We start from the raw sequence: 12,993 nt of genomic DNA on the forward strand, positions 1-12,993 counted from the left end.
TGGTTCTCACCTACCACCCCACCAACCTCCATATACAGCGTATCATCCGCCGTCATTTCCGCCACTTCCAAACGGACCCCACCACCAGGGATATATTTCCCTCCCCTCCCCTATCAGCGTTCCGAAAAGACCACTCCCTCCATGACTCCCTCGTCAGGTCCATACCCCCCACCAACCCAACCTCCACTCCCGGCACCGTCCCCTGCAACCGCAAGAAATGCAAAACTTGTGCCCACACCTCCTCCCTTACTTCTCTCCAAGGCCCCAAGGGATCCTTCCATATCCGCCACAAATTCACCTGCACCTCCACACACAACATCTATTGGATCCGCTGCACCCGATGTGGCCTCCTCTATATTGGGGAGACAGGCCGCCTACTTGCGGAACGTTTCAGAGAACACCTCTGGAACACCCGGACCAACCAACCCAACCACCCCGTGGCTCAACACTTTAACTCCCCCTCCCACTCCACCAAGGACATGCAAGTCCTTGGACTCCTCCATCGCCAGACCATAACAACACGACGGTTGGAGGAAGAGCGCCTCATCTTCCACCTGGGAACCCTCCAACCACAAGGGATGAACTCAGATTTCTCCAGTTTCCTCATTTCCCCTCCCCCCACCATGTCTCAGACGAATCCCTTGAACTCAGCACCGCCTTCCTAACCTGCAATCTTCTTCCTGACCTCTCCGCCCCCACCCCACTCCGGCCTATCACCCTCACCTTCACCTCCTTCCACCTATCACATCTCCATCGCCCCTCCCCCAAGTCCCTCCTCCCTACCTTTTATCTTAGCCTACTGGACACACTTTCCTCATTCCTGATGAAGGGCTTATGCCCGAAACGTCGAATTTCCTGTTCCTTGGATGCTGCCTGACCTGCTGCGCTTTTCCAGCAACACATTTTCAGCTGCTTCATTAGCATACAATGTTTCCTTCAACATTCACTTCCTTCACAATTCTTGCAAAGTGGCAGCAGTGTACACAATCCACAAGATGCACTCTGTATCTCATTAGGCTTGCCTGCCACTTGTCTGCTTATCTGTCTAAATATACAACTTCGAAAAGGGAAGGGTAGTGGATGAATGGTAATGTCACCTGCAAGTCATTCTCTAAGCCACATATCAGCTTATCTTGGAGCTGTCCCATCAGTGTTACAAGGTCAATATCCTGGAAATTCCTCTAGAATAGTGCCGAGTTTGTCTACCTCACAAGGACTGTGCAGTTCAAGGGGGCATCTCACTACTACCTTCTTCAGGGCAATTAGAGGTGGTCATTAAATGTTGCCCTAGTCAGTGATGTCACATCCAATAATAATCAGAAAATAAAGTAAGCCAAGTCATAGCAGTTAACAAATGTGCTTGTTCCAAAAGGCATTTGGATTCTCAAGAAAAGGCTAATATGATGTTTTATTTCAATGACATTCTAAAATTAAAACTAAAGCTGCCCTATTAGAAACACAAATTTGTATCAGTTTGATCTGTGACACCTCTTAGGAATGGAAATTGACTAACCAAGCAAGTTGGTTTTCAGTGGAATCGTTCAAATAATACAAGTATTTTCAGTGGTAACACTGTGACAATCATCCAGCCAGTCCAAACAAATAACTCCTTTGCAGCTGACTGAATTTGAATTTGAATCTTGATCTCAGAGGTGAAAATGCAGTTTCCAAAAGCATTACACTCACCTGTCCCAATTCTCTCCATTCCAAAACCTTAAACAATCATGTTGCTCTACTTAAGTTTCAGCTCAACTTTCCTCACCTTACAGACTGATTTGATGAATTCCAGTGCAGGATTGTTGAATGGAAGATAGGAGCCTGGCAGAACCGGGAACATTTCGGAAGGCTCAGTGGAGTGTCTATTGCTGCTCACTTTCTTCAGAATTTTTTGAGTGATAGTGAAAAAGTTGTGTGTGAGCTCATTAGACACATATTCCTGAGAGAAGGTAATCATTCCTGCAAAATGAGGTTTTTAAAAAAAAAGTACATTCAGTTAAGTGTGGTCAATATCACAGTAACAAGCCTTATTGCTCAACTGGTCTATGCTGGTACTTAGACAATAGGTGCAGGAGTAGGCCATTCAGCCCTTCGAGCCTGCACCACCATTCAATATGATCATGGCTGATCATTCCTAATTAGTATCCTCTTCCTGCCTTATCTCCATAACCCTAGATTCCACTATCTTTGAGAGCTCTATCCAACTCTTTCTTAAATGAATCCAGAGACTGGGCCTCCACTGCCCTCTGGGGCAGAGCATTCCACACAGCCACCACTCTCTGGGTGAAGAAGTTTCTCCTCATCTCTGTCCTAAATGGTCTACGCCGTATTTATAAGCTGTGTCCTCTGGTTCGGCACTCACCCATCAGCGGAAACATGTTTCCTGCTGCCAGAGTGTCCAATCCTTTCATAATCTTATATGTCTCAATCAGATCCCCTCTCAGTCTTCTAAACTCAAGGGTATACAAGCCCAGTCGCTTCAGTCTTTCAGTGTAAGGTAATCCCGCCATTCCAGGAATTGACCTTGTGAACCTACGCTGCACTCCCTCAATAGCCAGAATGTCTTTCCTCAAATTTGGAGACCAGAACTGCACACAGTACTCCAGGTGTGGTCTCACCAGGGCCCTGTACAGCTGCAGAAGCACCTCTTTGCTTCTATACTCAATTCCTCTTGTTATGAAGGCCAGCATGCTATTAGCCTTCTTCACTACCTGCTGTACCTGCATGCTTGCCTTCATTGACTGGTGTACAAGAACACCCAGATCTCTCTGTACTGCCCCTTTACCTAAATTGATTCCATTGAGGTAGTAATCTGCCTTCCTGTTCTTGCCACCAAAGTGGATAACCATACATTTATCCACATTAAACTGCATCTGCCATGCATCTGCCCACTCACCTAACTTGTCCAGGTCACCCTGTAATCTCCTAACATCCTCATCACATTTCACCCTGCCACCCAGCTTTGTATCATCAGCAAATTTGCTAATGTTATTGCTGATACCATCTTCTATATCATTAACATATATTGTAAAAAGCTGCGGTCCCAGCACGGATCCCTGCGGTACCCCACTGGTCACTGCCTGTCATTCCGAAATGGAGCCGTTTATCACTACCCTTTGTTTCCTATCAGCCAACCAATTTTCCGCTCTACACAGAGCCTCCCCTCCAATAAAGTTTCATCCCACCATATTCCCTTAATCTTCTATTCCTTTTTCAGTCATTCATGGATTTAGCTGCTCTCTAAATGCATCTACAATTTGCTTCAATTACTTGTGGAAGCAGGTTCAACATGCTCATCACCCTTGGATAGTTTTTCTCCCCCCCCAACCTGAAATCTCTATTGGATAATCAGTGACCATATTATGTGCACCCTGCGTTTCGTCTATTATAATTAGATTATATCTGACCTACAGCTCAATCTCTTTAGAACCTCAGGCTCCACGACCTCCAAAGTGTTTTATGGTCAAGGAAAGAATTTTCAAAACACTATTGTAAGATTGTGCACTTTTTGACTGTCACATTTCCACGGTAAAATCCCATTAAAAATAAACAAGTGACATTGACAAGATAATGTTCTATTTGTGAAATGTTGGTTGAGGAATAAACTATAGATAAAGCAATAATGGAAAACGTCATTGTTCTTGAAGTAATGTCACAAGATGATTTATGTATAAACAGAGGGGAGATGGAGCGTCAAGTTCAATTCATCTCATCTGAAGGAGGTCACCTCCAAAAATAGAGAATACCATTAACATTGCAATGACATGTTAGCCTGGACTTGGACTCTAGTCGCTAGACTGGAACTTGAAGCCACATGTCCTGTCTCAAGATCAAAATGCGATCATTTAGTCAGATTTGGCACCAATAATTGAGGTTTGGTGAGATGGAAACCACAAAAGTATAAAAAGCACCCCAGAAAGTGGTTGAGTCTTCATTTTCACAGAAAAACATTCAAAAATAGGCAAGACCACAGCATATTGATGACGTGCCTTTTGCTCTTCGAATTACATAACTCAATTTTTCAGATAATTTAAAAACTCACAGACATGTAGAAAAAAGCAATATCTATTTTGCAATATTATGTATTTCACGCTACATTTTCTTTTATCATTAATTGCATCTTTAAATTATTTTAAAAACAGAAGAAATATGTTAAAATCCAGTGCTTTCCTCTAAGCACTACTTTCTACAGTCCAGTTTCTCACCTGCAGAAGCTCCTGTTTCGCCTGCTGGCTCTTGTGAGATTTGGCTTGTGCCTCGCCGTTTTATAGGAGTACACCCTGGAGCACTGCGTCGTAGTTCTTCCTTCATGCTGTGGTACACAGCTACAATGTAAGCTGAAAAATTTCAGTGCAGTGAGTGCATATAACTGCATTATAAAAATTAAGTAAAAGTTAATAGCTTGCGATGTTTTATATAGGTAATAGTATTTATTATAGTGGAAGAATCAGAAAAAATCAGTTACAAATATTAATATTAATTTTGGTTCAGAATTAGTTTTTGCTATCTCTGTTTGACTGATTTGTAATTTGCTGTATTTTCACAGATAAATATTTCTTCCTTCTCTTCAGATTCATGACATATGTCCCACACAATAGTGGCTGCAAGATTTTCATTTTCACTTATTAAACAATTTGGTCAGATGTTCACACACTTTTAATAGAGTTAACTGTCTCATGTCGCGTCAATGACTTTTTGTAGTTATTCTTTGCACCACTACCTTTATTAAGCTATTGATCACTAGGCCTTTAGTGTCATATACCTGATGCTTCAGAATTTTCTCCTTAAACAATTTCTCTTTTGCAATTCCCCCTCATAACCAAACCCATGGCCCTGTGCCTGACAACCTGCATTAATTGAAGAAGCAATGGCCTAATAGTGTTATCACTGGAACGCTAATCCAGAAACCCAGCTCATGTTCTGCGGACTTGGGTTCAAATCCTGCAATGGCAAATGGTGGAATGTGAATTCAATAAAAAATCTCATAATGATCATGAAAAACCCATCAGGTTCACTCATGTCCTTTCCTTTAGGAAGGAAACTGCCATCCTTAGCTGGTCTGGACTACAAGTTACTCCAGACCCATTACAATGTGATTGACTCTTAACTGCCTTCATTGCAATAAATGCTGGCTTAGCCAGCGACATTCTTATCTGCAGAATGAATAGAGGCAGAAAACAAGCATAAAAAAATCCATGTCCAATTTTCAACCAAAACTGCTCTCCAAGTCATCTGAACATAGTGCTGTCAACTTTCCCTATTTTAATATTCAATACTGCCATGTGATCCAATCCAAGTCTTTTGATACTTTAATCCAGTTTTAAAATGGCCTCAGGTTGATAGGTGAGGGCAACTAAGGTGAAGACATACCTTAACATTTTTAACAAGCATCCACCACATTGCCAATTCTTAGTGCCTTGAATAAAAAAGTGTATACTGTTTATTTTTTTGTTTCAGCAGATATAGAATCAGCAACGTAGAAACAATGAGAGATTTGTAGAGTTCCTTGAAAAATTACCCTAAAATTTTAATTCAAATCTATTCAAACCATTTGCAAACATAGACCAACTTGCAATCACACAGTACCTTTAATCACGAAATATGTTCCCTCTCAAAAGTGAAATGAAAAGATCAAGACGCCAAATAAAGTAGTAGTTAGTCAGGCACAAGATTATGAGTTTTGTATGGGGTGGAAGTACAAGAGAGAAGATGTTGAAGGAGAAAACTCCAGGGCATTGTGTGGATAGCAGTCAATAGGTGATCTCTCATTGTTTCTGCGTTGCTGATTCTATATCTGCTTAAACAAAAAATAAACAGTATAGGTGATCAATAGTTTGAATAAGGAGGTGCAGAGACATGATTCCAAAAAGTCAATAACACAACAAGACAGTTAAGTCTATCAAAGTGTGTGAACATCTGATCGACCAGTTTAATATGTGAAAATAAATTGCATCTTTGGATTTTCACATTATTAATTGGAGTTTAACTGAAAAATCTTGTCAATTTTCAAATCTACTGCAGGTTAAGTTGTAACTTGTGCTGTAAATATTTTTCTGAAGATCAGGATTTAATCAATACAATATAAATGTGCTTAAACTTGCCTTAGAATTAAAAGTAACACTTAAATAAATATTGGCTACATGTATCAAGTAATGGGCCAAAAAATCCAGGTTCTAAGAGAACTGTTGTTTGACTGAGAAGACAGGTTTGAGCCAAACTATATATCCTGTTCTTACTGATAAAACCTAGAGCAATCTGCACAAAAACACGCCCCTTGAAACAGTTGAGAATTGCTAGTACCCATAGAACTGTATGCCACCTTCAGACAAGGATGGACGGTCAATCTATTACCTTTTTGCCCTGGACAGGTTCAGAACATAGATAGAGTCATAGAGATGGACAGCATGGAAACAGACCCTTCGGTCCAACCCGTCCATGCCAACCAGATATCCCAACCCAAACTAGTCCCACCTGCCAGCACCCAGCCCATAAGCCTCCAAACCCTTCCTATTCATATACCCATCCAATTGCCTCTTAAATGTTGCATTTGTTCCAGCCTCCACCACATCCTCTGGCAGCTCATCCCATACACGTAGTACCCTCTGTGTGAAAAAGTTGCCTCTTAAGTCTCTTTTATATCTTTCCCCTCTCACCCTAAACCTATGCCCTATAGTTCTGGACTCCCCGACCCCAGGGAAAAGACTTTGTCTATTTATCCTATCCATGCCCCTCATAATTTTGTAAACCTCTATAAGGTTACCCCTCAGCCTCAGACGCTCGAGGGAAAACAGCCCCAGCCTGTTCAGCCTCTCTCTGCAGCTCAGATCCTCCAACCTTGGCAACATTCTTGTAAATCCTTTCTGGACCCTTTCAAGTTTCACGACTTCTTTCTGATAGGAAGGAGACCAGAATTGTACACAATATTCCAACAGTGGCCTAACCAATGTCCTGTACAGCCACAACATGACCTCCCAACTCCTGTACTCAATACTCTGACCAATAAGGGAAAGCATACCAAATGCCTTCTTCACTATCTTATCTTCCTGTGACTCCACTTTCAAGGAGCTATTTACCTGCACTCCAAGGTCCCTTTGTTCAGCAACACTCCCTAGGACCTTACCATTAAGCGTATAAGTCCTGCTAAGATTTGCTTTCCCAAAATGCAGCACCTTGCATTTATCTGAATTAAACACCAGCTGCCACTTCTCAGCCCATTGGCCCATCTGGTCCAGATCCTGTTGTAATCTGAGGTAACCCTCTTTGCTGTCCACTACACCTCCAATTTTGGAGTCATCTGCAAACTTACTAACTGTACTTCTTATGCTCGCATCAAAATCATTTATGTAAATGACAAAAAGCAGAATACCCAGCACCGATCCTTGTGGCACTCCACTGGTCACAGGCCGCCAGTCTGAAAAACAACCCTCCACCACCACCCTCTGTCTTCTACCTTTCAGCCAGTTCTGTATCCAAATGGCTAGTTCTCCCTTTATTCCGTGAGATCTAACCTTGCTAATCAGTCTCCCATGGGGAACCATGTTGAAGACCTGACTGAAGTCCATATAGATCACACCTACTACTCCGCCCTCACCAATCGTCTTTGTTACTTCTTCAAAAAACTCAATCAAGTTTGTGAGACATGATTTCCCACGCACAAAGCCATGTTGACTATCCCGAATCAGTCCTTGCCTTTCCAAATACATGTACATCCTGTCCCTCAGGATTCACTCCAACAACTTGCCCACCACCGAGGTCAGGCTCACTGGTCTATAGTTCCCTGGCTTGTCTTTACCGCCCTTCATAAACAGTGGCACCACGTTTGCCAACCTCCAATCTCTTGGCACCACACCTGTGACTATCAATGATACAAGTATCTCAGCGAGAGGTCCAGCAATCACTCCTCTAGCTTCCCACATAGTTCTCGGGTATACCTGATCAGGCCCACAGGGATTTATCCATCATTAACCGTTTCAAGACATCCAGCACATCCTCCTCTGTAATATGGACATTTGTCAAGATGTCACCATCTATTTCCCTACAGTCTATATCTTCCATATCCTTTTCCACAGTAAATACTGATGCAACATATTCATTTAGTATCTCCCCCATTTTCTGTGGCTCCACACAAAAGCCGCCTTGCTGATCTTTGAGGGGCCCTATTCTCTCCCTAGTTACCCTTTTGTCCTTAATATATTTGTAAAAACCCTTTGGATTCTCCTTAATTCTATTTGCCAAAGCTATCTCATGTCCCCTTTTTGCCCTCCTGATTTCCCTCTTAAGTATACTGCTACTTTCTTTATACTCTTCTATCCTGTCTATACCCGACATATGCTTCCTTCTTTTTCTGAACCAAACCCTCAATTTCTTTAGTCATCCAGCATTCCCTGTACCTACCTGCCTTCCCTTTCACCCTGACAGGAATATACTTTCTCTGGATTCTTGTTATCTCATTTCTGAAGGCTTCCCATTTTCCAGCCGTCCCTTTACCTGCGAACATCTGCCTCCAATCAGTTTTCGAAAGTTCTTGCCTAATACCGTCAAAATTGGCCTTTCTCCAATTTAGAACTTTTAGATCTTGTCTATCCTTTTCCATCACTATTTTAAAATGAATAGAATTCTGGTCGCTGGCCCTAAAGTGCTCCCCCACTAACACCTCAGTCACCTGCCCTGCCTTATTTCCCAAGCGTAGGGCTAGTTTTGCACCTTCTCTAGTAGGTATATCCACATACTGAATCAGAAAATTGTCTTGTACACACTTAAGAAATTCCTCTCTATCTAAACCTTTAAGACTATGGCAGTCCCAGTTGATTTTGGAAAGTTAAAATCCCCTACCATACCTACCCTATTATTCTTACAGATAGCTGAGATCTCCTTACAAGTTTGTTTCTCAATTTCCCTCTGACTATTGGAGGATGAGCAAAGTTTATCAGAAGCCGAGATGCTTCCAGTGTTTTGTGCTCCAAACAATGCATTTTAGAAAGTTGGCTGACGAAAGATGAATTCCCACAATATTGCATAATTTGATTTAATATTGATGCATGTACTAAGATATAGTGAAAAGTATTGTTTTGCGTGCTTTCTAGACAAACCATACTTGAAATAAGTACATCAGGGTAACAGAATAGAATATGGTGTCACAGCTACAGAGAAGGTGCAGAGAAAGGTCAACTTTAATATAAGAGAGGTCCACTTTTTACATTTTACATTTAACCTGCAGTTCCTGTAAATCTGCCTGTGAACAACATTGTTTGCCTGAATACACAACACTCATTAACTGAGACATTAACTCAACAGTTGCACAAACTAGCTGGGTGCGATTGCAAACAGAAATATTTGCACTTTTACTTACGTTGTAAAAAACAAAAAAGGATTCATGTCAATTAGATTTTTTAGGAAATATTATCTAGCACATTCCAAAGCCAGATGACAACAAACTGGACAGAGAGTTTTGCAGTCTGGTTTTGTACTGGCTTGTCCAGTTTTTAGGTCAGTCTAGCCGCTAGACAGTACCAGACAGTTTTGTAGCCAGCACGTTGGCATGGAGTCCACTTAATTTCGTAAAGTACCAATATCTTAGTAAAACTTGTGCTTATCACTCTCCTAGTCTACAGCAGTCCTAACACTACAAAAACATAAATATCAGATTTGTTTTAGTACTTTCTTCCCTCTCCACCGTGCAGAATCGCTGAAGAGTTGGTAATGACTTCAACATTACATGCCACAAACGTATTTAGCTTTGGTGGCCTCAGGTGCTGGACACCCTACATGAAGTTGCATTGGATTCATAACTGAAAAAATTATTGTGTCCATTGTTATTATTTTTAGAAAGCTGTGTTTTGAAAACATCTGCCAGTTTTTAGATTCTGCTGAAAAATTTCGATGTTAGCAACGACAATAAAATATAATTGAAGGAAGTCCCTCATTAAAAAGTGATTAAAGCCAAGTTTTACTCATGAGATTAATTGCAATGCGTTTAAAAAAGATTTATATGTAATCTTCAAACACGTGCACAGATACACATATATGCACAACCGACTTGAAATGCAGTACCTGAGACAATCATGAGGAAGTAGCTCTGACAAGATGATGCTTGCGGCAGATAATGCATGATATTCCAGTTATTGTCTAAAAGGTCTTCAACATCAGTGCCAGTTTCCTCATCTTCAGAATGAATCTCTTCATCATCATTGCTGTCATCTTCAACATTTTCCTTTGTTCCTTTATTGCTCTCCACCTTAACATAACACATGATCTCACATGGTCAAAAACAAATTAGGATAGTGAACAAGGAGATTCAAAACTAATTAGCAAAAGATTACTATTCTAATCTGATTTGTTTTTTCTCTTTGCCTACTTCTAACATCTCATCAACTTCCTTTGGCATTTCAAAAAGTATGGATGAAAGAGACCATTGTTTCCTTCCAATTCATGCAGGTATTGAAACTTTTAAATTATGCCAGTTTTTTAAGCCCCATAACTATGCACAGAACCCATTCCAGGTATAAATATGTGCATTGAAATATAACGCGACATCAGTCCAAACTAATTTTTAATTTGCAGTTACTTCTGCTCGGCTTACAGCCATTTTGTACAGAAATAACACTCCAGACGTGCCTATTGTATTTCACGAAGTATCTTGAACAGCCTTAGAAAAAAATGTTCCTCTTCTTCATCTTATTTAATGACAATGAGCTAAAACTTTTTTTAAAAAATCAAACCATCTCTTTCCTACATTATTCTCAGAGATTGTGTTGGGTTAATATATTAATTAATAAGTGTTGTGTATTCAGGCAAACCATGTTGTTCACAGGCAGATTTACAGGAACAGCAGGTTAAATGTAAAATATCGTGTTAATAAGCTAATTTCTTTGGCATAAAATTGCCTCCTAAATTTAGAATAAAGACTTTTAATAACAAAGGAAAATTGAATTGATATTTGTGAAGGATATTGGCAATAAGAAAATGAATTGTTAACACCTAATAGTATAATTCCCCTTGGTGCCTCTTTCTGTGAGCATAAACCAAATATAAATTGAGTATTATCATTATTAAAGGAACAAAATCAATGTAGAAGGTTATGTAGGTGGAGTATCACACCCTCATTTAAAATCTCTTGGATTGGTAATACAGCTCGGTATTCTTTGCCAATATACATGGCCAAAATTGAGTGCATTATCATCAGATATGCTTAAAAATTGTTCCTTTGGTCTTGTATAAACCAAAGGAGAAAGTGAGGACTGCAGATGCTGAAAAGTCAGAGACTATAAAGTGTGGCACTAGAAAAAGCACAGTTGACAAAGCGCGACGACGAAAAGAGCACAGCAGATCAGGCAGCATCTGAGGAGCAGGAGAGTCAACGTTTCAGGCAGGGCCAAAGAAAGGTCCTACCCAAAACATCGACTCTCTTCTTCCTTGGATGCTGCCTGACCTGCTGTACTCTTTTAATCGTCACGCTTTGTCAACCTGAATAAAACAATTAATGACAATGGTTTGTACTGATGCTTAACAACTTGCACATCCCAGTCTTGAATCACATTTATCACAGCTTTTCCAACACAAATTCTGACCGAGTCCTTCAGTCATATTTTGGTTACTTTATCATCAGAAAACTGCTCTTTTTTTCTTATTTATCATTACTCAACACAAATATCTTTTCGGAAGAATTTGAATTCAGGTCACTGAATTCAGTGGGTTCAAAGCATTTATTCCTGGCCTACTTCATGAAGTTTTTGCAGTTAAAACAACTTCCTCTCTTGCACCACTTCTTTCGATGCAATGTTAAGCATACCCAATGCCCTACATTTGTGCAGCAATGATTAATACAAAACTTAAGGGCTCTCACTTTTCCAAAGTCAAAAGGATAGCAATCCTCTCATCCAAACCCGTAATGACTGATATCTATTAAGTTACTTCCATATTGGTAACCTTATTCCTCATCATCAGCTATGTTGATTTGAAAGCTGATTACAAACAGGCAATTATATTGTAATGTCTGTCAACTTTAACAAAAACAAAAAAAAACTTTCTACAAGTCTTAAAAAGAATAAATATAGAAGACATCTGAACTATCTTCCTGACAATCTCCCATTTATCTGATTGATTCTAGTGTATAATCATTTCTCTAAATCCACTAGCCATTCACTGTGTCTCTTGTATGCCCTTGATGACATTAAGCCTAAAATGAAGCTTTCAATAGCACCTTATTTATTAAAATAAACAAATCTTAAATAAAGTCAACCACTTAGTTGAACAATCGAATTGAAAGACACAAGTAGTCCAGCAGACAGCATTAAAACCACTGATAAAGTAATACAAATCTCCTCCTGAGAGGACTATGTGAAGGCTTCTCTGTCAATGTGTAGGCCTCTCCAAAAGCTCCATAGGTATAATGCAGTTCTTGGGGAAAAAAAAACACATTTCTTATTTTGCTTTTTTTGAATATTAAAGATCCAAGAAGAATCAAAATAAAAATCTTAAATTTCCAAAAGGTTATCCTGCAATCTTAGGAGTGGACTATAACACCTACACTACTCTTCAGTCCACCATTGCTTTCTCCCCACTTCTATATATTCAGAAATTTCCTTATTACTGTCAGAACTTTGTAGATTTCATCACAATTTTCATCTAACACCTGAGTATGAAGATCCTTAAAGGATCTAATTTTCCTTTCAGAATACCCTTTCACATGCAACATCAGGACAATTTGTAAAAAAATCCCAAGGTAAAGGCATCTCATCCACAAACATCAATTCCCTTCAACACCAAAGCTCAGTAGAAGCAGTGTGTACTATTGACAAGTTAGTAGGGAAATTCACCAAGGATCCTCAGACTGCACCTGCCAAACCCACAACCACTTCCATCGAGAAAAACAAGGGCACTAGATACATGGGAATACTATCATTTGCAAGTTCCCCATCAAGCCAGAAACCATCTTGACTTGGAAACATATTTCTATTCCTTTACTGCTGCTGGGCTAAAATCCTGGAATTCCTTCCT

The 12,993-nt window shown here is 40.1% G+C and overlaps 1 protein-coding gene across 1 annotated transcript in view; it reads right to left on the reverse strand.

Annotated features, from left to right (window-relative positions):
* Positions 1–12,993, reverse strand: part of pole (polymerase (DNA directed), epsilon) — a 142,260-nt gene that overhangs the window by 6,777 nt on the left and 122,490 nt on the right. The window contains exons 43-45 of the mRNA XM_060843549.1: positions 10,048–10,231; positions 4,203–4,334; positions 1,763–1,956 (exon numbers count right to left, since the gene is read on the reverse strand). Coding sequence (XP_060699532.1) covers positions 1,763–1,956; positions 4,203–4,334; positions 10,048–10,231 — 510 coding nt within the window. The remainder of the gene's footprint in view (positions 1–1,762; positions 1,957–4,202; positions 4,335–10,047; positions 10,232–12,993) is intronic.

Source organism: Hemiscyllium ocellatum, chromosome 24 (genome assembly GCF_020745735.1).
Source record: "Hemiscyllium ocellatum isolate sHemOce1 chromosome 24, sHemOce1.pat.X.cur, whole genome shotgun sequence".
Classification (NCBI taxonomy): Eukaryota; Metazoa; Chordata; class Chondrichthyes; order Orectolobiformes; family Hemiscylliidae; genus Hemiscyllium; species Hemiscyllium ocellatum.